Raw genomic sequence first — 26,091 nt, 5'->3', positions numbered from 1 at the left:
TTGCACGTTTAAGATAATTCCGAACTACGTAATGCGAATTCTTTATTACTAATTATTTTAAGCAACGATACAAGCAACTTTCAAAATACAACTTCGTTGGTTGGAAAAGTGGTTCGTACAAATAATTTCCTTCGAGCTTATCGACGACTTAAAATTCTGACAGTGGAAATCATCGGATGCTCGTTCCCTTTATCGATTCGATCGATCGTAATAATTTTTCTCCGCCGTAATTCAGTCGCTTCTTATTCATTCTTTTCTTATTTTGCGAAACGCAAAATATGGCCGTCTCGGACGAGAAAAAATGTAGCGTACTAATCGCAGCCATAACGTTGCGCATCGAGGAGCATAGATCCTCTTCCCGTGCCTTGTTATCTTCCCCCCCATAAAAACCGTTATCGACTAGAACGTAGTTATGATACATTAAAAATTGACACACATTTATGTTATATGTATATTGGGCTTCGCCTTATCGCCTCCCCCTTTTCTCTGCTTTTCTTTTTTTTCTTTTTTTTTTTTCTCGCAGAAAATGCACGACAGACAAATCGAATCGTTTCTTTTCGGGGACGGTCTTCGATCCTAAAGAGAGAAAAAATTTGCGATATTTTAATAATAATTTCCATAGGCGTCAAGTGAGGACAGAGTAAAACCGATGTTCTCTCTCGGGAGAACGTCGGTGAATTTGCTTATTACAGACGACAATCGTTTAATAGTTTGCATTTGGAACTACTATAGCTTTCGACTTAAGAGTTATACTTGAGACACATAAGAAGTTTGCTTGCGTATTGTAGTTTCGTTGGAAAGTCCTGCACTCTGTGCTCGATGCACACACTTGTACGATTCCTTAGCTATTTTTTTTTTTTTTTCTTTTATCTAACACGCGAGAAAAAGTTAAACAACGCTGTTGTCACATTTTTTCTTCGTTTTTTGCTTTTTTCTCTTTTTACCTAAGTTATTTAAAGCGAACGTATATTATATCATCGACCGCCAACAGAAGACTTTCGCGTCACTTATCGTTATCTATATGAAAAATTCGATAAAATTTACCACGGACTGCTCTTTCCTCGATTAACGAACACACCGTATACACGCTATTACATAGTAACGTATCGTTGCGATCTCCATTACCCCGTAAGAATAGTACCGCGTTCGAGTTATGCTAAACAGTAATAATAGCATGTGTAATAATATGTAATAATAAGGATAACAATGTATATCATTGTCGATGATACCGTCAACGATCGTGATTCGACGGCTGGACAATTATAATTATAGTTGAAGCTTAAACATGGAAGGACGCGACGGTAAAATTATCTTTGCAAAATAGCACCTTTCCTAGAGACCAGAGATTTCGTATTACGTAAATAAGTGTTATCGATACGTTTAATTAATTAAACAAATTTAATTCGATGAATTACGCGAGGACGTATAGTCCTTCGAGTACGAGGACTATAGGTGAGCAAGACGATAAGTAGCATTTCCTACTCTTTGCGAGAGAACAGTTTTAAGAAGAAGTCGGTTTCCATCCTCTTCGAAATGTTTCTATATCATAATGTTAAAATATCGTTTGTCTCGATATCTTTTATAAAACTTTACCGACTTGTTAATTCGTTTTAAAAAAACTTACATCTTTGAACCTAACCGGTCGTTTTCATTCTCAACTATGGCACATTAAATTCTTCCGTTCGACATAAATATGAAGAATCATAAAATGACACGAGAATTAGAAAATCAACAAAAGCACGCTTGCCTCACCTACGATCTTCGCATGAAATTCATCCAATTACATATAAAATTGGTTTTCGCTAAATTTACGCGTTTCTTTCTTCTTGAATTTTACCGAGGATCGTTTAATCGTTAATTAATCGTAAGACGTATCGATCTGTAATATGAGAATCTCTTGGCCATCAGGACAGCAGTCTTAATAATCGCTGATTCAAGTACATTTAAATCACGGCGTAAAGGGAAACACAGGACGAATGTCACACCGTGAAAGCATCTACTTCAGTCTTCCTCTATAATCCAGTCTACGACTCTAGCACCATTGCGCAGCTTTAGTTTCGTTCATCAACGTTCTGATCAACGAACAGACTTTGATAATTAAATCGGCTAATAATAAGATCACGTTAGAATTCAAAGACTAGATTGAATTATCGACGTTCGCATGCAATTCTCTACATAATTCCTACGTACTAAGGGCAAGGTCGATCGTGATTAGCCAGAAGTTGCACGTACTCTCCTTGGTTCCTTCTTTTTATTATTATTCGTATACTTGATATCGTAGTCTATTATTAGGATCGTAGGCGTATAATTCGTATAATCGAGCTAAAAACCGAGTTGCAATCCTTTCAAAACTACCGTTACAACTTCTGACTATTTTCACCGTCGCTAGTCTCGCTTGAAATCCATAATCTCGCGTTGCAAATATTACCGGCAATTTAAAGCTCCTTGTACGCGCGATTTCCTCTATCGTTCACTTTCACCTAAATTTAACTAAATTTCAAAAATAAATCTAAATCAATTCCACGCTTTGCCGATCGTTCAATTTCGTTAAATTATACATTCCAAGGCTATCTATTCTCCTTTTATATACTTTTAAGATAGTATCGATCCTAATAATTTTACATCTTCAAAACGATCAAACATGTCGATTTTCCAAGCAGCTCGTACAGCGATGACACACGATCTTCGTTGCCAATGTAAAATCTCCTCCGCGATTCTAAAATCTATAAGTCGCAGTATTGACAAAGTTAGGACGTGTAAAACAACGACGAACCGCTCGATCCCCGGCCACGACTTCCACCTTCCTCTTCAAGCTTCCTGCCGCCTGTTGCTTCGCTAGTTCGTGGATTCCGAGTTGGACGACGGCGAGGATTCCGGACTCTGTACCAGAGGACTGTCCCTTCCGATGACAGTGGGCGTCAACAGCATACCGCGTGGACTGAACGTGTCGCAATATAAATTCTCCTTCTTGTGCACTCGTCTAACGTGGCTACGCAGATTGTCACGGCGTGCACTTCGGTACGCGCAGTGTGGACAAAGGTGTGGTTTCTCGCCCGTGTGCATTCGTCGGTGTTGGATGAGCTGATCAAACATAGAACATCATTGTTCTCGAGTTTACAAATAGAGAATAGACGAGATAAACGAAGCCGAGTAGGCGCACGAACGATTATAGGAACAAGTAACAAGAGGGAGGACAAATTAAGATCATATTTGGTGTATTTACCGTAGGAAGTATTTGCATATATCCTTATTTTTCAATGAAGCATCGTTTCTTTTTAATCAGACTTAAAATTTCATTTTCATACTACATATTTCATAATACGTTCTGTTAATAAATCGATATACGTATATTTAAGAAAATGTCTCGTCTAATTAATTAGTATGCAAATGCTAGTAATTTTTGTAGTCAACGTATATGGAAATAATCTTTATGAAATAACGAATAATTCGAAGTATATATGTGAAATATATTCTAAAACAAGGTGATCCGTGTCAATGGATGATGATCGTGCTTTATCTTCTCATAAATGACTTATACATATTAATAAAAGTATAATGTACTCTAATTTACGAACAAATAATTAACATCGTAGAGCGATTCTCTTTGAAACTTTATACGAATATGTAAATCGTGTCGACGTATGATAAACAACTTTACGCGCGAAATTATAACGAGCTACAATTAATACAGTACATTTTTCTCGATATTAATATGTATCGAATATTACGTGTAAAAGCGTGCTGCAGCCGAGAATTACGATTCTATTATGCAACACGATCTCATCGGTTACATTTTACATCGCCGTGGCAATAATAGATCGACGTCTTGAATTCGACATCAACGTGTCTTATTCATCGAAGCTTTTCGTTACTATGATATAACTGTATATGTACGTCGGTCTTAAATGTATTCATGGATCAGTGAAAAGTCGTTGGAAAAAGTCATACGTAGAATTCGTACGATATACGTATTTACATAGAACGAAACTCTTGATTTACAGGTGAAAGTAGAGCGTATCCCGAGCGTTCTACGAAATTCAAAAGACCAGCACGCGTATCGTAGAATTTACGGTCGTCCAGGGATTATACGAGCTTTTCACTCAACCAGAATTCCAAACAATCCAAGTTCATTGATTACGCTTGTCGTTGTGTCGCCGCTTTAGAATTCTATGCGCGTCGACGTTCCCAATAACGAAGTTTTCTTTTGTGCCGAGGGAAAATATTACCTTTTTTAACTGTACCGTGCGAAAGATGCAAATGTCGCAGCAAAAGTATCGGTCGTCGCGATGCCTTCTCATGTGTCTGCTCAGATCTACTTCCGACGATCTGTCCGCGCCGCACACAGCGCAGCTCACCCTCGTTTCCGGCGCCGTGCCTTTCGCGTGTGCCCTCAAATGCCTCTGGAACGCTTTCTCGATGGTGCACGCGTACGAGCATAACGAGCACCGATACTCCTCCCTTTCATATCTGCGCATTCAAAGGTACAATAAGTCGGAACTACTTGGCTCGTCTGAAAGATAAGTTAAACGCTAACAAATTACACGGTGTCTTTTCAATAAATTTCGTTTCAATTCTATACTCGACCTTTTCATATATATATATATATGTACATACACGAAGAGCTTCAACTTTATTCTTCAACTGAATTTTTGTAAATATTAAAAATAAAATTGCACAATTCACCTTAACGATAGAGAAGCTTCGCGATACAGAGGAAACGATATTATACAGAATCATTTATATCTTGTGCCGTAGTCGAATAGACATCGACGGGTTCTATGAAACCTTCGTAATTTAATTAGATGTAGTACTTCTGTGATACAATTACACGGATACTTGTAAGAATTATGTAACGTGACAAATATTTTGCTTACAGAAATTGAGATGTATCGGGCATGAATTAAAAGTGTCACAGAGTTACGCAGAATGGATGGTTTAAATCGACGTATTGTCCGAAATAATTAGAGAATTTCTCATTTCTGAAAGTGCGTAGCGTCGACTCGTAATATCGTATTTAAACATTTAACGTGGCCAATAATATCGTCCTCTCGTATAACATCCTACAGATCCCAATTACTTTGAATCGAATTTGATTCTCTAATTACTTTGAACAATAGGAAGAACAACGAGATATAAGTAGAATAAAGGAAGCAAGCGCTAAGTACCTATACCTGACGCGTTGCAAAGCCAGAGTACGCTTCTTCCCTGTGGGCGTCATACCCTGTGCCACGTGTGCAGCTACATGAGTCTCCATCTCACATCTGCTGTTCGTGGTGAAGTCACAGCCCGAGGACGGACAACTTTTCGTTTCTCCAGTTTCCGCGCTGGGTACCGGTGGATGACAATCGACGATATGCTTTCGCAGAGCTGGCCTCGTTGGCGCGACCACGTCGCACGAACCACAGGAATAACCGCGATGCGCGTTGCTTACGTTCGGACTGCTGCCTCGAGATCTGAAAGCCCATCGTGAATTTCAATTCCTTCGAATAATAGGGTGAGTGTAAAATAATAAAGCAGTAACAAGGTAACGGGAAAGTAGACTCGATATAATTATCAGAATGCGGATTTTTACGTAGCTACGGAAATATACGGGATACAACGTAACGCGCAGAAATATATAAAATATCCAAAGTAAAATTTCTTCGTAATGATTCGAATTTGCAGAAAATATTCGCAATATTAATCGCACTATTAATTTGATATCAATAAATTATATTAAATGGCAAAGATAACGACGGTAAGAGCCAGAGCTACGCCGAGACAGAAACGGTACACGGAATAAAGTATTTGAAGATGAAATTGATAAAGTTAGCGTCGAAAGGAAATTCAAAGAAATTATTCGTTTCTTCCAAAGACTCCATAGAATTTCTAACGATCGGTGCAACTTTCTTTTTAAACTTGCACGTGAAATTCTTCGATTAAGTTTGCTATTTCAACGAGAGAAAGCAAAGAAAGGAATAAATCACGGTACAGGAAACTGGTGAAAAAAACAAGGCTGCCCCACCCGAGGAGCACTACGGAATTAAAAAGATTCTTTTTTTTTTCTTCTTTCTTTCTTTTTATTTTTTAAATTTCGTAATCGTTGTTCACGGATCGGTCGTAACTCAACGCTGGTCAATATCCTTCAAAGCTGTTGATTTACGACGCCATTTATCTTTGAATTTTTGAAATATCAGAAACGCGCTCGCATTGTTGAACAGGGAGGAAGATTCGCCCTCCGACTGGACAGATTCATTGGTCTCGTTTTATCGATTCCATGGCGTGTTAAATAAAAACCTTGCGCTCAAACATCTCTTTGCGCGTACATACCTACATATATACAATACATATATATATATATGTAATTTCGTATCCAGGTCTCTCTTGCATCGTCTTATCCGACCTGAACCGTAGCAGGGAAGAATTTAAATGCTCGACTCGCATTAGGCGAGACGAGTTAAGCGCGTTACGGTGTAAAGCGTAAGACGAGCTGGAGTTTGACAAAAGCGGCTGATAAGCAAAAGAACGCATACTTCTCGGTGTAAGACGAATGCTCGCTCTCGGAGTCGCTGTCAGACGGAATGTTGGGGATTTCTGTAGCTTCGAGAGCCGCGGTCGCTGCTGAAAGTCTTCCAAGCATGGCGGTATAAGCGCCGAGGACCCAGCCATTAAGAACCGGTGTAACCGTTCCATCCTGTTACGAAAGCAAATCTCTCCTTTACTTTTGTTCAGTCACGTAACCACTCGCTAAACGTATGTAATAACGTTGTAACGTAACAACGTAATGCTTTGGATGACGATTCGAACAACGAGAGAAGAGTGGTTGTAGGAAACACTGCGAGATATACAGGATCGAGAAGCTTTGATCTTCTCGTTGGCAAATGTTTTACGCGCGAACGAGGGTGCTGTAGCGTAGTAGCAACGATGAAAAACTAAATAATTTATCGATAACGCTAGAAGATGGTGTCACATAGACTTCCACAGAGAGAAATACAAGTATCGATAGACGTTGATTAATTATTTCTTTGCTTTTGAGCAAACGTTCAGTGTTCTCTGCGTCTACGAGCTACAGGTTTTTCCACGGACACGCTTTTCTCTTACGTACATTTCCACTGTATTAACGCGTAGGATATTAATCGGGTACCAACAGCGAATCGGTTGCATTGGATCACAAACGATCTACAAGAATTTCATTTACTCCGTTCTGAAATACTTTAACTCGTATCTTGTGTTTTATGCGTGCAACATCATCGACGATGTCGATGCTATAAAATACAGAACGCGACTAATGTACACATATACGTACACGTAAAATATCAGAGACTATGTCTGATGTAAAATATACATGTAAAGCATAAAATATATAATATAGGAAATATTGTAAATGTAAGTAACCCGACCGACGTTTAATTCGAATTTGATTAAATTAAAAAGGGTAGCTTGTAGGTAGTATTTTTTAAATACATATTTTTAATTAGACAAACCTTGTCGAAAGTCAGATAGGACATGGGATCGAGCAGCTTCGTGGATAAATTATTGTTGGCCGAACGATGCGAGCTGTTCGTACTTCCGGTGTCGCTTTCGTCCCCAGCGTCTTCGTTGTCGTCATTCTCTTTCGGTACGGTAGTCTACAGGATCAAACAGAATCTTTATGTATTTGGCGTTATTTAGAAACGAAACAACAGCCGCGTGTTTCGAGCTCAAACTTTGGCTGCACCTCTGCAAAGTTTTCTGATTTTATGCTAACGATCCGAGTAGCTTAATCAACGGCTACGGAGTAACGGGAAGTCTTAGCGTTCGGAATAACAAAATACCGAGAAGTCTTAGTACTCCTGATAACGGTAATTGCAATGTTCGCGAAAATTGGAACGTGTTTCGAAGGAAAATGAAATTACACGAGAGGATGCTTACCGAAAATACACAACGAAGGGACAAGATTTCATTTCTCAAAGGAAAAACATAGATTGTCCGAAGAGAAATTGGAATCTTTTGTTCGCGGTGTATTTCAAGTATCCGAACCGCTAATAGGTCCTCTCTGCAAATTTAATGGCAAAATTAATGGCCGACGTCGAATCTAATTTGAAGCTTTGGAACAGAATAGAGAGCAGAATTAGATTATATCGCTCTTTCCTTTGCTTACCTACGTACCTAATAATATTCCTAATTCTAAAACGTTACGAATCGTTCACCCGAAATATGTCTTAGGGTATTCTATAAACTCGCAATACGTCGAGAGGATAGAAAAATTCCATCGGATATTATATCCACACGTGAACGTACTTTTCCGCTATTTACCTGTCTATAATATTCGCAATTATACGCAACTATGGTTCCCAACCGCGCGGACGTCATACGTTGCGTGCAAATTTCAAAGAAGAAATATAAATCTTCGCCATTTACCTACCTATCTGATAACGCAAATCTTTCCTATCTATTTACCATATTGCAAATTCTATCTATTTGTGGCGGCACTCGACCACGCAACTTTCCAACGGCTTCGCGACACGAAGCGCTTGTCACGGATCGAGTTCTGCTTGCCACGTGTTACGCCAGATGCCGATGGTCCTTGCGAGGTTCCTCGCGGTCTGGCCGCCAAGACCTACACATCGTTACACTGACCCGCAACAAACCTAAGGAAATACCATAAACCGAATCTGTTTAGTTTCATCCCTATTCATATAAGTATTTTCGGTTTACGGATGGTCCTTATGTTTCTGCGCGCTCTTACCAATTACGGAGAAAGCGGGTGCCTAGCGAAATGGCAGGCTTTTCCCATGAACAAGGATGCCCATGAGCCACGTCTGATTTTCTTCGTCTTCGTAGTTTCGTTTATCAACCAAAGGGCATCGCGGATCGTTACCCTCGCTTTTCTACCGAAAAGCGTGAACGACGAATCCGCGTTCTTAGTTCAAAAGGGCACACCCACACCGAGCTTTCCTCCTTGATGGTACGAGACGGGTCTGCGACAGTTCTTGTAATCTTTTTGTACGGAAAACTTAACCGCGTTACCAATAAAGGCAGTTAAAATTACGCGACACGCTGTACCTTCGAAGCGTAAGGCCTGATGTACCATCGATATCCCTACGGTTCTTTCGCCGAATATTTGGAAGAATGCAAATGTGGCAACTAATAAACGCGTGCATATTGGGGATATCAAGGGGCAACAGAGAAAAGAATCCGTTTGGTTTCGAACAAAAGATTCATTCTGCCCCGAGCTGCGAAGTGCGAAAGGTTTAGCGTCATAGAGAAGCAAACGCGATTCGAGATACGTGATTATTAACTCTTGATTGCTGATCGTTGATAGTTAATCGTTAATCGTTAATTGCTGATCGTAAATTGTTGACTGTCAATCTTTAATAGTTTAACAAACCTTCTTTGTTGAACATCAAGAGTATTTCTCGTGGACACCTTCACCAATCAGCTCATATTATTCTGAACGTTACTTGAGATTTCAAAGCCTCGTATCTACCGTACAATCAAATTTCAACAAAATATAATCCATCGATTATCGTTAAACAAATACAGCTATGGTATAAGATACAACGATGGAATAAAAGTAAAACAACAAAATAGAAACTTCGCCGTCACCTATACCAATACCTGTTTATAGTATTGTAGCATCGTGGACGAGGAGCCTGGGGGGTGTCGGGCGAGTTATAAACAAGGGGTTGTGGAACATGTGCGTGGCGAGGCTAAGACAAAAGACACGAGGCTAAGACAGAAGACAAAGGGTTGCAGAGGGACAAAAACGAATTAACAGTCAGTGTGAGTAGAGAAGCCAGAGAGTGTGAATTGCGTTGTCGAGAGAGTATTGCCAGTGTCACACGCTCAAGAAGGCCATCCGCTCGGAAACAGTAATTAGGATAGGCTAAACATCCTGCGTGCCACAGCCATCGAAACAACGACCAAATAGTAACGGAATAGGCGTCTCTGACGTACACCACCTGACAACCCCTCCAGAGAGACTAAAACCTCGGTATAAAAACCCTTCAAAATAAGCGCTCGCCCCAGTCTCTTGCAACACTTTGAATCATTCTGTTGGAACACTTGGAACCGTCACACTGTTGGATTTGAATAATAAATTCTATTATCGTATACAAAGTTCAATTTCTTCGCCTTATTCGTGAAACGTTCGAACTGCGACGCGAAGAGATCGGTTTCGTGATTTCTTGGGTCTCCTGCGTGACACCAGCGTTGTCGAGAGAGCGTTGGGTCCGTGATGAAGAGAGTTGCAAATTAACTATCTAGTTGTCTTAATTATAATACGTTATCGTGATTAGTTTGCGTTAAACAACCATCGTTTCCTGTTTAATCGACGTCTGCTTAATCCATTTATTGTAAATAAACTAATTGTGGTATAAGATTCTACGGTATTACAAATTCCATCGTTTCGAACCTACCGAACTTTCGAAGAAATCAACTCGAAGAAATACAAATGTTAAATTATAATCCTACTCTAAGATCTTTAATAGATGCACCTTGGTATGTTACCAATCGCGATTTAAGATACCCACAGTCAAAGAAGAAATATCCAAATTGAATAACAGATATGATGCAAGAGTTAACAACCACCAAAACTCATTAGTTACCCTCATTAATTACTTGACACGACGGATCAGATCCGCAGACTAAAAAGACATTATCCTTTAGATTCAACTAGAATCAAACATACTATAAATTCTTATAATCCAAGTTACAGTACCACGCCAAAATAATTTACTTGTAATTCTCAATGAGAATTGATTTCAAAAAGTCTACTGAATAAAAAAAGAAAATTATAATCCTAAATTATACCTGATTCAACTAGAATCAAACATACTATAAACTCTTATAATCCAAGTTACAGTACCACGCCAAAATAATTTATTTGTAATTCTCAATGAGAATTGATTATAAAAAGCCTACTAAATAAAAAGAGAAAATTATAATCCTAAAGTATACCTGATTCAACTAGAATCAAAAATACTATAAACTGTTATAATCAAAGTTACAGTACCACATCAAAATAATTTACTTAATCTCAATGAGAATTGATTTTAAAAAGTCTACTAAATAAAAAAAGAAAATTATAATCCTAAATTATACCTGATTCAGCTAGAATCAAACATACTATAAACTCTTATAATCCAAGTTACAGTACCACGCCAAAATAATTTACTTATAATTCTCAATGAGAATTGATTATAAAAAGTCTATTAAATAAAAAAAGAAAATTATAATCCTAAATTATACCTGATTCAGCTAGAATCAAACATAATATAAACTGTTATAATCAAAGTTACAGTACCACGCCAAAATAATTTACTTAATCTCAATGAGAATTGATTGTAAAAAGTCTATTAAATAAAAAGAGAAAATTATAATCCTAAATTATACCTGATTCAGCTAGAATCAAACATACTATAAACTGTTATAATCCAAGTTACAGTACCACGCCAAAATAATTTACTTGTAATTCTCAATGAGAATTGATTATAAAAAGCCTACTAAATAAAAAGAGAAAATTATAATCCTAAATTATACCTGATTCAGCTAGAATCAAACATACTATAAACTCTTATAATCCAAGTTACAGTACCACGTCCAAATAATTTACTTAATCTCAATGAGAATTGATTTTAAAAAGTCTACTAAATAAAAAAAGAAAATTATAATCCTAAATTATACCTGATTCAACTAGAATCAAACATACTATAAACTCTTATAATCCAAGCTACAGTACCACGCCAAAATAATTTACTTGTAATTCTCAATGAGAATTGATTATAAAAAGCCTACTAAATAAAAAGAGAAAATTATAATCCTAAATTATACCTGATTCAGCTAGAATCAAACATACTATAAACTGTTATAATCCAAGTTACAGTACCACGTCAAAATAATTTACTTAATCTCAATGAGAATTGATTTTAAAAAGTCTATTAAATAAAAAAAGAAAATTATAATCCTAAATTATACCTGATTATCGTTTTCGTCGGCTCGATCGATGTTCCCTTCGTCGTCGTCCTGTTTCTCTTCCTTCTCCTCGTTCTCCTCCGCATCTCGTTCACCGTCCCTTTTCGTCACCAATTCCATAGGTCCGTACGGCGGCCCGGCGGAAGTCAACGGTAACGGCACCATGTCCGGTCGGTGGAGTCCGCTCAGGGCGAACGCGGCCCTCGGCAGCAACTGTGTGGCGCTTGATGGTAGAATCGGGTGCCTTCGGGCGAGACGCGGGTCACCCCAAAGTTCACCCGCGGCGTGAAAACTCCAGATCCCATATTCCATCTGCAAGCACCGATTATTAACGCGTTAATCGGTGCGATCGATTTCTCCAGGACCTTGGTATTTATCGCCACGAGACGAATAGATCCTGTGATCCTCGACCATTGTCTTCGACGTTACGTGGCGAAGGCACAGCGGACTCGCGAAAGCATTCGAACATTCGTCACAGAAATCTATTTATCGATGTATGTTATACGAATATTTTCATTGGACGACGTTGGTTCACGAAGATCGCGACTGTGATAATAAAACATCGGAAGAAATCGAGGAACGTAGGTAAAAGTCGCAAGACGATTGTTGCAAACGTACACTTGGCGAAGACGTAGCACAAAAACTGCGGTCTTAATTAAACGTGTAACTAACGCTAAAGATAGACTCGCTAATCAACGTGGCTCATCGATACGGCAAATAGAGAACTAAACTAAACATCGTGGTATTTGCGCTATTCTTGCGAAGCGTGTATTCCCAATAAATATCTTTCTATAGCGTGCTTTTATAAATATCTCTTCCGCGTGTGTTTCTAAATTTCTATGAAATTTGATTCATCGAAACGTAATCCCGATCGTCGCGTCTCGTTACCGAGCTAACGAGCTTCCAAAATCTTTTACGCGATACACGCGCAAGAAGCTTGTAAAAGTATTCCGATACTTTCGCGAACCGCTTTGTACGCCCCGTATCGCAGTGTACTTGTTAACCAGATCAACGAACACTTGGCCACGGTATCCTACTTTTGCCCCGCAACCCCTTCGGTATCGCGGTACCAAATCGAGATACAAAAGATTTGAAATAACACCACGAATCGGTTGATTCGATCGCGGTGGATAGACTATTTTGAAACTTCCGCCGATAGTTGATTAAGGGGAACTTGAAATAGACACGGATAATGGAAAAGACGATATTCATTTTTGTTTGCTTCCCACTACCTACGCTCCTGTCTATGCAACGTTCTCGCTACTCGAAATCAGAGACGGCTAAACGATAGATGACATTACCCGAAATAGAACGTTCTTTAATAAAATATAAAGTCTCGCGATGGCTGGATCGTTTAGGCATCGTTTGAGAGACTACGAGAAGCTTTTAAACAGCAGAGAATGGAGAAATTTATTTGAACTCTTCGGAACGATCGACCCTATAAATTTCTCGATGTATAAATCGCGGTGATTAGAAATCGAAAAGCAGAGGAAAGCGATGCCACAGCAAAGGGCATTTTTGAAATTTGTCTCGAAATTTTCTATCGTTTGTCTTCTCGTAACGGACTCATCGAACTCACGGACGCAAGTAATTTGTTTTCTGAGAATCGAATATTAATCGCGCGCTTACGCAGGTGAGAGATTGAGGTAGAAGATGGAGTTGATCGATTTAGCTTCCGAGAGGCTCGCGTACTAATAGGAATTTACATTGAAAGTACTCGACTGCTTACGAGTGGAACATTTTACATGTACGCGTTCTACGTACCGCGTGAAACGTTTTGAAATTTCATCTTTTCTCTAACAAGACACGACGTTACATCGTTGGCCCTCGAAGCAAATCCGGAAACCTTCGCGGAAGATATTTATTGTGAACGTATATTTAGTAACAAAAAATGTATAGTACGCATTGTGAATGCCACCTTAAAGATATACAATAAACGCGAAAGATAGTCCCGTTGAACGTCGAGATTCGTTAACGCAATGGATGGAATCGATTAATTGAAACGTAGCAAATATCCTACAGCTGCTACGTAAGATTTTAGACTCGTCTGAAACGTTATCGCGCAAGAGAAATTTGAAAAACTTTCGTGCTACGTATAGACACAGCAAACTCGTAAAAGATTTTTGGAAACGAGTTACGCGAATAATTTCGCCGGCTGATGCGCACGTTCGATCGATCCGATGTATTGCGTTGGCGACTAAGTGATTGCGGTCTTTGCCAATTCCACCTAATGACAAAATCCAGCGCGATCATAACGTAAGAAATTCGCGAAAGACAAGTACGAGAGAACCGTGGGAAGATCGAAAGCAAACGGGGAGAGAAATAGAGAGACAACGGAGGAAGATACTGATAGTCGATGGGAGCAACTCGAAGCTACGCACAATGATATCGTAATTATCGCGCGCATATTAATACGTTTGCTTTCGCGTGTCGTACCTTCGACGTGATACTTAATAAATTAACGAAGATAATATTCATCCGCGGAGGGAACGAGCTTTTGAACGGATCGGGACAAAGCGGGGTGTGGGAATTACGATAGATTTTCGTAATGAGATACGCGGAAACGCTTGCAATTTCAGAATTCGCCTGTGAAACGGGACAAGGATCAAAGTTAAAGATGAAATTGCGTTCGTCCGTGCGCAACGTGAAAATTCTGCTGAAAAAAAAATATGAAAAATTACCAAACGAAAACGGAAGATTCTGTCGGTTTGAAACCGTTGCTATACATCGCTTTCATTTCGTTTACGATTAATCGTCAAGCGGAATTGTTTATCGCGCGATGTTTAACTTACTATTTAGTCCGTCTTTAATTTTTATCTGAAAATGTTTGAAAAAAAAAAAAAAAAGAAAAGAACGACGGAGGAAAAGAGAAGAAAAAGTAAACGGAACGAACTCGAGCATAGGAGTTTCAATGGGGTAGCCTGAAGCGCGCCACTTAATTGCAGCGCATTTTGTAATGTTTAATAAATAGATCCGGCGATGGACGAGTTCAAAACTCATTATTCGCGAAAGTTGGTGCACGCGTTCGTCGCTACGCGGAAACCGTGCAGGGCAAACAGTAATCATTTTAATGACCGTTCCGGTTTAAAAATTTCCAAAACAACCGGCGGACTTCTGATTACGTCGGTCCTTCGTCTATCCCCTCTCGTCGTTCGTCCATCGAGCGAATTCGCGTAAAAATAACGCGACAAATATCTCTGTTAATAAGTCGATCGATCGGCTCCTTCCTCGCACTCGGATATACCAGCAAGACGATTTTATACGTTCGAATTAATAATTGCTCGCTGATATCGAACGTAATGAAACATGGAACGCGTAATATGGGGGTGAATGATATTTCGAAAATACGAGAAGGAAGGGAGAATTAAAGAAATAACGCGAAAATATCCTTTGGAGATGGGATTATTTGTTAAACAATTTATCGATTCGCCGTGCGCACGTCAGGCTGGTTCGACGAACGTAACGAACGTAGCGAAACGAGGAAATATATTATTTGTCGCCGTCATTTGCGGTATTCTGCGCATTATCTCATAAATCAAGTAGTAATAATGCAAACAAATATTTTATTCAGCTAACATCTATTGAATTTCCGCTTCTTTTCACGGATAATGTTTCCAGAATAATTTTCCAACCGGAATCGCGTCATACGACTGACATAAATACGAATTTCGCGACAAAAGAGGAGAAACAGCCGAATTAAAAAGTTGTATTGTCATTCGAAACGATCGTACGCGAGATTCTTGAATAGTTAACGCGATAGTATCGTAGGCTTTTCCGACGTAATTTCGTGAAACGAGCGCGTTAATTCGCAACGTAAAATGACGGCACCATGACGGTCCACGTGAAATTGATCGGATTTAAAAGCAAAGAAAATCTCGACGAATAAACTGAAAAACGTGGTAAAGAATAATAATAATAATTTCTGTTAACAAATCTTTGTCGCGGCTTAGAGTATTTAACAAAGACGCGAGACGAGTTAAGCGAATAAATTCGAGTCGAAAGCTGTGTTTCATCGGAAATATTCAAAGAATTTGTGGAAAAATATTTGGCTCGGCGAAGGAAAGCTAACGTAAAGTACGATACTGCAATCTCGAGTAACGCGACATTAAGTCATGGAAATCGGTGTAACTTCTGCGAACGGGTAGATCTACACTGTGCGTACCGACCGACTGAAATTGTGTTTCAGTTAGAAAAAGAAGTCTTCTACGATCAGCTTGCCTGATCTACGCTACCATTTACATAATAGAAAAACAAATTGAGAAGCTCGAAGATAAAACTTTGTTAAATAGCGACTAAACTCGAACAAAATCCTAGCGAGAAACATCGAGACATCGGGACGCTAAGTAAAAATCGTTAATATGAAAAATCAAAAACATCGCCATCGTTTCTAACGTTAATGTCAATTGCTAATATCGATCGTGTCATAAAAATAATACGCATCATGCAAATGTAACTTTTAGCATAACAGCGATCTTACACTAATAACAAGGAGAAACAAAAAAGAAGAGACAACATATAATAATAATAACTATAATAAAAAAAATAATAATAATAATAAGAAGAAGAAGAAGAAGAAACAATTCTCCAAACGAACGAGGAAAGACGATTTGCTGAGTCTCGGGCAAACAAGCTGATTAAACTGACAAGGAAACGAACGAAGATCCTGGAAGCTACGTGTGTATATACGAAATATCGAACATGGAGCAACGAGTAGAAAGAAAAATTTCCAAAAAATTAACCAATGAACCATAATGAAAGATTCCTTCTTACGGATGCCCGTCCGGTGGCCTACCGCGATTCAGGCCGATCGTCATTACGGTAAATCATTCCCCGGGCACGCTTCACCCCGAGCTTTTCTATTACTATGTGTACGAAGAAGCACAGCCGATCCTTGGAGGTTTACCGGTCGACCGGAAGTTACGCAGTACCGGCGGTACACGAGTGTAACGTGCACGCGGACTCTCCCTCACGAGGCACGGACGGGGTACGGAGAAATACGTCCGGATACGTGCTGCCGCAGAACGAACTCGCGAGATTCCTGACCATTGGACCGACCCTCGTGCATGCATACTTTAGCATAACGTTCTCTATACAATATCCAGAAAGAGGGACGAGGGAGGGAACGAGAGGGAAAGAGAGCGGGAGTGGGACGAAGGGAGAAGCCAAAGAGATAGAGAGAGACATACGTACAGAGCTACCCCGATCTCCCTCCCCCTGCCTCTCTTCTTCGTCGTCCTACCTCTCGTTGACCCCTTCCCATTGCCCTCGCGAATCGATTTGTTATTGTTTTTGTGTCTGCGGTCGTCGCGGCGAGCGGAGCGAGCGGGATGTATATCGGTGGGTGGCAAGCCCGGCGACCAACGCCAAGTGGGTGGGAAGGGAGGGCAGGGGCAGAGTCGGTGTGGGTGCCAGTCGCGCTCTCGCTGCTTCAAAGCGATGCTTTTCGGCCCGACAGAGAGGCGACCAGGAAGGGCGAAACGTGCGCGCGGGGGTGGCTGCTACCAGCCTGGACAGCGGGGAAAGGGAAGGTCGCGGTAAGAGAGCACTTTCGAAGCTCGAAAGAGATGGACGAATAGATACACGCAGCTGACCAGTGGTGTAGCTCGAGTACGTGCTCCGTTTTCCATTCCCTTTGGCCGACTCTTTTACCTATGGTAGTAATATACCAGGGAATACGACCATGTACCTCGAATCGTCGGATAAACAGATACGAGATACGCGAATAGTATCTCGCGTAGCTTTTCTCTTTTACGTGTACAGCTATTATCTGCTCCTTTTTTCTACATATATCGGTTACGAATGAATGTCACATCGGCTAATATCGGCTAATATCGGCTAATATCGGCTGTCTTGCCAAGACGTATCTTACGACCAATGGTAACGATTCTTTTGCAGCAAAGAGAGAAATCTCGCAGCTGGCTACGCCACTGGTTCTACCAACTGAAAAGAGTGAGAGAAAATGGGTGGGCAAGGATGGAAGCTGGCACAGTGATGAGAGAGCAGGAGGGGAGGGGGAGCAAATACGGGGAGAAGGTGGGTGGACGGAAGAAACGACAGGGCGAGAGGGAGGAACCGCGAGGGTTAAGCAGAGAGGGGGTTAATGCTGGTACTCGCGGAGCAGAGGGAGGCAGCAGGGGGAGGGAAATGGATCGGATTGCGTGGTCGGCACGAGGCTGGTTAGTATGAGTGCAACGGGATAAAAGAGAGAGCAAAAGTAAGAGGGCAAGAGATAGAGATGCGGTTAGGGATGGAAGCGCGCGTGTGTAGGTGGAAAAGAGGAGACGAGAGGAGCGCCAAGAAGGCTTACGTCGGAGCGAGAGAAGGATACGTGAGAGAGAGTGAGAAAGTTTCGAGGTAAGACTTCGAGGGATACGAGCTTGACTTGACAGGTGACAACCGATCGGACCACTGACGTCACAGATCACTCGCTCGGCCGTGTACGCTACACGCACAAACACGATTTATCGCAGCACACATACACGCACATAGGAGAGAGAGAAAACGAGAGAGCGCGCGCGCGTGCGACGTGTCGTGCATCACGCCGTGTTACTTCCGTTCCGTGCACAGAGTACGTCATACGTAAGCTTTCCACGCCGCGAGAAAAAAAGTACCGCGCGCGAGAGGGAGAGAGCGAGAGAGAGAGAGAGAGAGAGAGAGAAAAAGAAAGAGAGAGAGAGAGAGAGAGAGAAAGAAAAAAATTGGCATGGGATAGACAGAGACAGATGGGAAACTAGAAAAAAAAATAACGGTGCGATAAAGATAGGGGTGAAACGGAACGAGGGAAAAAAGAACGAGGTAAAGGGAGACGAAATTTTTCACCGGAAGTAAGTAGTAAGTATTTACGATGCTAACCGGCCGATAGCCCCGCGCGACGCCTCTATCTGGTTACCATTACACTCGGATGTATGAAATGCGCCAGCAGCATACACCATCCCCCCACAATAGCCCTATTTATGATTGGGCAAAATTGCTTTCCATGCGCAGAATAAAATCGCGCGCGGGCGAGGAAAAATCCGCGGGGGTTGGATGCACGCGAGTTACGCGACCTGCGCCGCGCTCCTTTCATCGCGATGTCCTCGAATTCTTCAACGAGGACGACTCGCCACTGTATACGAGTCCCTTCGATTGATCATTCACGCGTGAATGATCTTTGTTCTTTTGATTTTCTTTATGACATCGACTCGCAAAATTTGGGAAAAATTAAATATGGCGAGAGGTCGCGGTCATGCGTACTTACACGCGCCTCCAGCCCCATCTTCTAGCTCGCCAATCAGCGAATGTGAGCTGATTTCAAAGAAATTCCGTCTGCAGCGCTATCCTCGTTTAAGGGTGCACCGTGTATCGAGAAATTTTATAAAGATAGGTACTCTTAATTACACCGGAAAGAATTGTAGTTTTTCTTCCCGTGTTACCCCATCATCTCCTTCGTGCTTCATGCAGTTCAAATACAATCGACGTTGTAGCGTAATTATAGTGATGTTAATTGAATTATTTTTATTAATTTCCAAAGTATGGCGACATTTGCTTCAATTATCATATATATATATATACAGTAATATTCTTCAGAAAGTGAAATCATCGAGTTTCTGTAAAAAATTGATGAATATTTTTATTTTCTTTGCATATAAAAGTAATATCCAAAATTTAAATAGAATTCTGATTTAATCTATATTGTAAATATATAATCGTTACAATTAGCAACCCTTCTCTTATAAATATTAGAAGTTACAAACGTACAATATTTGTGTATAAAAATTATAACAAGCAATTCTTAAATATATTAAATATTTTTAAATGATTCAATATCGTAGCATTACGTATGATTTAGTACCTATTAATTTTGGCTCTACATTAAGGTCAAGGATGCAGATTTCAATGTAAGAGCTTGCAACTCGTAAAGTTCTTTCTCTAATCTGTAAGAACAGCGATATTACGTTAGCATTGTACTATACAAAATAATTATCAAAGAACAGAGAATTTGTTATTTTATACCTTCTTTGATGATCTTTAATATCGTTTAAAGTACGCACAAACTTCTTAATCCCCTCATTAACGCCTTGATATGATTCAATTTTTGTTCCAATTAAATCTATGATAGACTTTAAACTCTCTGAACACGATTTCAAGCCTTGTTTTGTTTCTTCCCACTCCTCGACTGTCTCAGGAAGAACTATATTATCACAACGAAGTATATCCAGAGGTTTTAGAAGATTATATAACTGCGATAGGATCTTCTCTAATATTTTATTCTCTTCTCCTCCTGTAATTATAACAAGTTTAGTTATTTAAAAACATATAGCTAATTCAGTGATACATGAAAATATGGTATTTAGGTAATATTTACTAGTGCAATTATTCACATCTAGAATTTGAGAATCAATTTCATTTTGTATCTGGGTCAAATTTATTATATCTCTTTCTCTAGTTTTTAATTTAAATAATTTCTCTTCGTTGTGATCATATTCCTTGGCTATCGTGGCCAGCTGAGATAAAAACAATTTCTCCTTTTCTTCTGTTTTCTTTTTTAAAATTATTTCTGTCATAATCCTTTGTAAATACTGGTCGTAAAGGAGTTTCAACTCCACGTCATTGCATTCTGAATCCATTATTTTTGTTCCATCTGCTATTGATTGCATAGAAAATATCGAGGTACGATCCAATGTGAATTTCTTTTTTGGGAAACCTAGATTATACGATCGGTTTAGTATTTTAACTTTGTAGAACTTTAACGTAACAAGAAGTCAAAGTAAAATTTTTTACTCTGTTGTGAAGGAAAATCAGACGGGGCCATTGTTGCCCTATGGTGTGAACTACCTGCACGAACATTTGTTATGTGATCCACTATATTCTTTTTTGCTGGTTCTGGTGTAGAAACCTTTTGTACCCTAAAAATATATAAAAGATTATTACTTGAAAAAAAATAGTGCTTTGTGTTTACCTTCTAAATCGTTTCAGTTTTGGTGTTTCCGACTGATCTTTCTGCATTTTTTATTAACGATTCAGTTAATTTAGAACTTTTAATTGATAGGACGTATGTCGCAACAGTACCGATAATCTCTTATATGCACAAAGTTTGAAGATATTTCAAGTTAAGGTTTTACGTCATATCGGAAAGTACAATAAAGTCGCCAAACTGTCAGTTTGAAATTGTTCGAATTTTTTCCAATGCTGGTGCTGCCATCTTTACATATCTAATTCCTGAAAATGCTCAGAATGAAATTCAGAAGTTCGTAGCCAAAACTTCTGTCTCAGAAATTCTGAATCTGAGTCTGTGCTTTGACGATATCAGTGACTTGTTAATAATTAGTTTAGATTGTCTTACTCTTTTTATCTATAATATACATACCATGGAAAAGGTATTTTTTTAAAAATAAGATTTCATAATATTAAATAATAAAATATATTTATTTTTTAAACGTTTTCAGCATCGTAAAAGAGAAATTCCATCAATGTTAAGTAGAATACTAGACCGTGATGTTCAGTTAACAAGAAGTGTTATAAAATGTGTAGAAAGCTTTACACCAATGAGAAAGTTAAAAATGCATTACAAAATGTTAGAGGTACGTTTTTACTTTGATACAAGATGCGAAAAATATAACAAAAGTATTGTATAAAAAATCAGATTGTTTTGTACATGAATTTCTAACTTCAATTATGTTATTTGTGTAGATATCTTGCCACGCAGTGCCCTGGATAACGTCGATACTTGCATTTATTTGGATACTTAATAATAAAAATTTGTATCAAATGCAAGTCAATTTGTTAATGGGTAAGAACGAATATCAAGATATATATATTGAATATTTAGGAAAGAAAACAATTTTCAATATCGTCATTATTGATATTATTATTATGTTTTTAGCTTTAATACTAGACATTATCATTATTGCTATATTGAAAGCATATATAAGAAGAAGAAGACCAGCAGTTAACGATGATCCTTTTTCACTAGGACCTGATAAGTATTCATTCCCATCGGGTCATGCTTCTCGGTCGGTACTTATCTTTTATTTCTTTAAATATCTATGGCCCGTGTCTGATATTTGTCTCCTATCGATATCAATATGGATCTTTGCTGTAATTCTGTCTAGACTTTTAATGAGAAGGCATTATATTCTTGATATTTCTGCAGGAATTTTTCTAGGTTATATCGAAGGAATGCTTGTAAGCATTTTATATTTAGAATCTGAAACTTGTTCCAATTTAATATATTGGATAACTGATGAGAAACTAGATGGTGCAGAATATGATATTTAAAATTGACTCACTCTTTAAATAGAATTTTAAGCAGTGCTAGAAGATTATGTCAATCATTGTTATCTTTTATAATATTTATGTTATGCGTTTGATTAATCATTTGCAACAAAGAAAGATATTGAAATATATGATATTTCTTTATATTCATTTTCAAATTAGATAAATTGATATTGAAAGTACTAAAGTGAAGGTAATTGTCAGATAGTGTGCTATTTTTGTTATAACGTCATTATTATCAAGACTGTTTATGTAAGCACTGTTAATTATTTTTATGAGATAAGATTGAAATGGTTCTTAATTATATAATGATACATGCTTTAAATTACGAATTTATGGAAAAAGTTTATACCAAATAATGCAATCATATTTATATACTTTTATTTTCTTATCACATAATATATTTTTATTGACAACAATTTCAGGTTCCACCTTGTCCTAGCAATATCGTAGATTTTTACGAATCTGATAATAGGAAATACAAAGGTTGTAGAGCATAATCAATAAATATATTTTATAATAACCGTCTTTGTTCCAATAAATGTTGAACTTGACGAGATTAAAAAGGAATAATAAAAGATTCCTTTAGAGTTTAGTATGTAATGTAAAAAAAAGGGGAATGATAAGTTTATTGTACAAATCACGTATTGCTACATTTGTAATATATGAAAAATGTCTTGTATCATTTTTATCTACGTATAAAATTACAAGCCAGCCTATATATGTATGTATATATGTAATCTACACGTTACGAACGTCAGTCGTGTACTACGATATTAATCTGGTTTCCTACGATAACTTACTAACAATTTCAATATTATCATCGTTTCAATCAATTGAAACATACCGATTAGATATTCATTTTCAGCGTAGGTATTCTGTTATATTGGTATTAGAGTTCAAATTAAAAGCGCATAAAGATTTCCAATACTTTTTTTCAATATAATGCTAAACCTAATTAGAGCTCGAAAAAGTGCGAAAAATCATCAGCATTTGGATTTTATTTTTCTGGAGATATAACTTTTATAATTTCTCCTCGTGTTTCAAGTTATTAGCCATAGTAAACTAAGTATTAAAAAGTTTCTGTGTCTTTTATTCAAAGTGCAATCCCATGATATACGTATAAATTAATAACGATAGCCAATGATAATCTGTTAATTGTTCTCATAGAAAGTAAAAACGATTGATTTTGTCAATTATAATACACGTTTTTCGCCTTGCCATATAAACTAATACATAACGTTTACCTCAATTACCACAGCTGCCCAATTTTCATCAAGCCTATTATTAATTATCTTTCCACTGATTCTTTATTATCAGAGGTAAAGCGTTCTTAATTTTGTCGCACATGCAGATGATATAATTCTAATGTTGTTCCATTGTTTTCGTTTACCATAAAGGAGAATGATAAAATTTTAAATCTAATCGAGTATGTTGATTGGAACCAGCTACTTCTTGGCTACACGAGGGTGATGGTTTCATATTTTTTTCGGTTTTCTCTGTTTCTCGTAAAATGGTAGCTAGTGGAGTTGGTTGATAGTCTGGTAAAGCAGGTGTTGGTACTGTTGACAATTCGCTCGTACGTTGCTTCTGTTCTTCTTCGGAATAAAGGCTCAACGATCGTGGTCGTTCCGGTTTCAGTTGAGTCGCAGCCGGCGTGCTCGGTTTTTCACTGAAAAAGTAACTTCCCATGAAGATGCGTGGAAACGTGTTTGGTGGTAACATGCATTCCACGATCGTAATTGCTTGTTGCGTGCAATTTTACATTATCAAAGTATAATAATTATATTAAGGCCTAAAGAATAATTATAGATTTTTTTAATAAATATGCTAAGCAAAGAAACATTATTACAATATCGATTTAAGAAAAATATAAAACACCAGAATAATTAGATTTTTATTTGAGAATAAAATATATTTTTTAAATGTTTTTTTCTTTCAAATAAATTATCATCTTACGCCTATACGATGAGATAACGAATGATAATAACTTTGTAAAGAAAATAAATCATGCATGGATCACACAATTTTTGCAAGTGACGCAAAATGAAATTACTTACTCGGAAAACAAGAGTAAAAGGAACGTGTTGCCATTGTGCAGAGGATATTGGGAATATTGAACTGGTGTTTTCATGGGAGTGGAATCGCTTAATATCTGTCAACGAAAAGGAAATAAATATAAAGTCCATGCAGCACATCCAGTGAACACATTTTAATCATATGCACAGGTGCGAGTGACCAGTTGAAAATAATCGGTACATATCACAATAAATAAATATAATGTACATACATTCATACATGCGCAAATTGATCCAACAAAAAGTTCCTGTTCAATAAATTAAACGTATCTGTGCGTTAAAAACGAAATAATAAGATGATACTTATATCTTAAATTTAAATCTTTTCCAACAACCAAACATCGATGTCTTCTTATAAAATTTTATAGAATTTTGGTATTTCAATGTTTACAATGTTTTCAGAACGCTATAAACAATATGATGACGAACATTTTAATATTTACAATATATCAGCCGATGAACGAACGAATTAATATCGACTTAATATAGAGAATTCGTGACGCAAATTCATTTTTCAGAGAAATACGCAAGTTCATTTTTCTATACCTAACAATATAATTAAATAAATATCGAAATTTTCTAACTAATGGAAGCAATATAAAATCGGATATCTACATATTTTTTGTTGCCTATCCAAGTATCGAAGCGATCTTGTTCAACCCAAAACCTCGGGGCAACATTGAAGAAATTAAGCAAGAGAAAGGTTCAGGAAATATGTATATGACGCGCGTACAAACGTGCGCTGGCAAGAGGTAGCATATACACCATTCAGTGTAAAAATAGTGGAAGCTGTTTATATCGCATATTGCCGTGTTATTCATGTTTTCCTTAACCCTTTAGCGACCAACCTTGAGTATTTAAAGTTTCAATGAACAATGTATCGCTCTATAGTAAATTCAACGTGTAATATTAATTCAGTCGATATACAACATAATTGAAAATAGTATCGTTATATCATTTAGAACGACTTATCCGTCTATTGAAAGATTAATTAAAGCTTCAACGAGTCAGATATCCAAGAGGGCTTCGCCGCTCTCCATAGGTACAAAGAAATTAAAGGCTAATTAACATTGTAAGCAGCTTTTGCGTGATCGTATAACAATCTCGATGACTATCTTTTCAGTTTACTCACCCAGTACGCTCGGCTGATGGACCAAGCACAGCAGTGTTATGGATTATCTAAAAGAAAGCGTTAATGCATTTTTAGTCATGGTTATTACCGTGCTATTAACGATGTTATCGTACAAGTGTTAAGAAATGCAGTTGGAATTTTATCGCGAAGCAATTAATAATTAGAATGTTTCGAGTGCAAAAATATTATTAATTATAGTTATTACACGATCCACATATAAATGCTATATCCAAATAACTTAATATACAATATGCGTTTAGTTTATATATGTGTTGTATATATTACATAGCTAATACAGAAACTTGGTGTGTCTACCATTCTACTTCGAGAGTAAAATGAAGCTATGGTTGGTATTTTGCTTTTATGTATCTTATTTGTCGGTGATCCTCGGTGTGCTGTGATGCCGTACTTACATTTGCCATGGAACAAGGCGGTCGTGCCGCAGCGTATCTACCAAACGAACTGCGTGAAACTGGGGAAGAATAGGTAACTCCATTTAAGCTGAAACCAAGATGAAAGTTGTTAATACGATTTTTTTGTGACGCGATAATCAAATACATATGACTTATTTGTAATATTTATGAGAATGTTTAAATCTACTATTTGATCATCATACTGTAATTGTTTAATTTAGGATAATCTACTTACTCTAAATAATATTACCATTGGGCTATGAATATATATATATATATT

The 26,091-nt window shown here is 37.9% G+C and overlaps 4 protein-coding genes across 12 annotated transcripts in view; 1 reads left to right on the top strand and 3 right to left on the bottom strand.

Annotated features, from left to right (window-relative positions):
- Nucleotides 1-22,711, top strand: part of LOC139996607 (polyisoprenoid diphosphate/phosphate phosphohydrolase PLPP6) — a 43,199-nt gene extending 20,488 nt beyond the window's left edge. The window contains exons 1-4 of one of the 4 annotated variants that reach the window (XM_072021096.1): nt 18,163-18,288; nt 21,360-21,494; nt 21,604-21,703; nt 21,797-22,711. In XM_072021096.1, coding sequence (XP_071877197.1) covers nt 21,384-21,494; nt 21,604-21,703; nt 21,797-22,191 — 606 coding nt within the window. In that variant the 5' untranslated portion in view covers nt 18,163-18,288; nt 21,360-21,383 and the 3' untranslated portion in view covers nt 22,192-22,711. Of the gene's footprint in view, nt 1-18,162; nt 18,289-19,353; nt 19,399-21,166; nt 21,291-21,359; nt 21,495-21,603; nt 21,704-21,796 lie in introns of those variants that run through there. The other 3 variants (XM_072021076.1, XM_072021086.1, XM_072021106.1) reach the window with 3 other exon arrangements.
- LOC139996524 (uncharacterized) lies at nt 1,827-19,304 on the bottom strand. Of its 5 annotated transcripts, none has more exons than XM_072020884.1 (7): nt 19,172-19,304; nt 11,938-12,246; nt 7,464-7,607; nt 6,513-6,673; nt 5,166-5,453; nt 4,227-4,467; nt 1,827-3,081 (listed from the first exon to the last, which is right to left on the bottom strand). In XM_072020884.1, the coding sequence occupies exons 1-7, from the start codon at nt 19,187-19,189 to the stop codon at nt 2,836-2,838; spliced, it is 1,407 nt and encodes a 468-aa protein (XP_071876985.1). In that variant the 5' UTR covers nt 19,190-19,304; the 3' UTR covers nt 1,827-2,835. The 5 variants fall into 5 exon arrangements, with proteins under 5 accessions (XP_071876985.1, XP_071876997.1, XP_071877007.1 ...); XM_072020896.1 differs by having other exon boundaries at nt 5,172-5,453; XM_072020906.1 differs by lacking the exon at nt 19,172-19,304 and adding an exon at nt 18,787-18,867.
- LOC139996631 (uncharacterized) lies at nt 19,518-21,076 on the bottom strand. The gene is made up of 5 exons (XM_072021141.1): nt 20,873-21,076; nt 20,695-20,819; nt 20,279-20,617; nt 19,927-20,194; nt 19,518-19,847 (listed from the first exon to the last, which is right to left on the bottom strand). Exons 1-5 carry the CDS (start codon nt 20,917-20,919, stop codon nt 19,781-19,783), a joined length of 846 nt encoding a protein of 281 aa, XP_071877242.1. The 5' UTR covers nt 20,920-21,076; the 3' UTR covers nt 19,518-19,780.
- LOC139996598 (alpha-tubulin N-acetyltransferase) overlaps nt 22,548-26,091 on the bottom strand; it is a 27,514-nt gene continuing 23,970 nt past the window's right edge. Inside the window, exons 6-8 of one of the 2 annotated variants that reach the window (XM_072021055.1) lie at nt 25,812-25,899; nt 24,249-24,343; nt 22,548-23,860 (exon numbers count right to left, since the gene is read on the bottom strand). In XM_072021055.1, the coding sequence (XP_071877156.1) occupies nt 23,578-23,860; nt 24,249-24,343; nt 25,812-25,899 (466 nt within the window). In that variant the 3' untranslated portion in view covers nt 22,548-23,577. Of the gene's footprint in view, nt 23,861-24,248; nt 24,344-25,398; nt 25,446-25,811; nt 25,900-26,091 lie in introns of both variants that reach the window. The other variant, XM_072021064.1, reaches the window with a different exon arrangement.

This window comes from Bombus fervidus, chromosome 2, assembly GCF_041682495.2.
Source record: "Bombus fervidus isolate BK054 chromosome 2, iyBomFerv1, whole genome shotgun sequence".
Lineage (NCBI taxonomy): Eukaryota > Metazoa > Arthropoda > Insecta > Hymenoptera > Apidae > Bombus > Bombus fervidus.
Note: the sequence above shows the minus strand (reverse complement) of the source record. Positions and strands in the feature narration are given on the sequence as shown.

Coding starts and splice junctions, on each gene's coding strand:
- LOC139996524 (XM_072020884.1), bottom strand. Junction 7,608..11,937: donor CCGACGAAAACGATAATCAG/GTATAATTTAGG, acceptor TTGATCCTGTAG/ACTACCGTACCGAAAGAGAA. Junction 3,082..4,226: donor GCACGGTACAGTTAAAAAAG/GTAATATTTTCC, acceptor ATGTTTGATCAG/CTCATCCAACACCGACGAAT.
- LOC139996631 (XM_072021141.1), bottom strand. CDS start 20,919: ATGCAGAAAGATCAGTCGGAAACACCAAAACTGAAACGATTTAGAAG. Junction 20,820..20,872: donor AAACTGAAACGATTTAGAAG/GTAAACACAAAG, acceptor ATATATTTTTAG/GGTACAAAAGGTTTCTACAC. Junction 19,848..19,926: donor ATTAAAGATCATCAAAGAAG/GTATAAAATAAC, acceptor CTGTTCTTACAG/ATTAGAGAAAGAACTTTACG.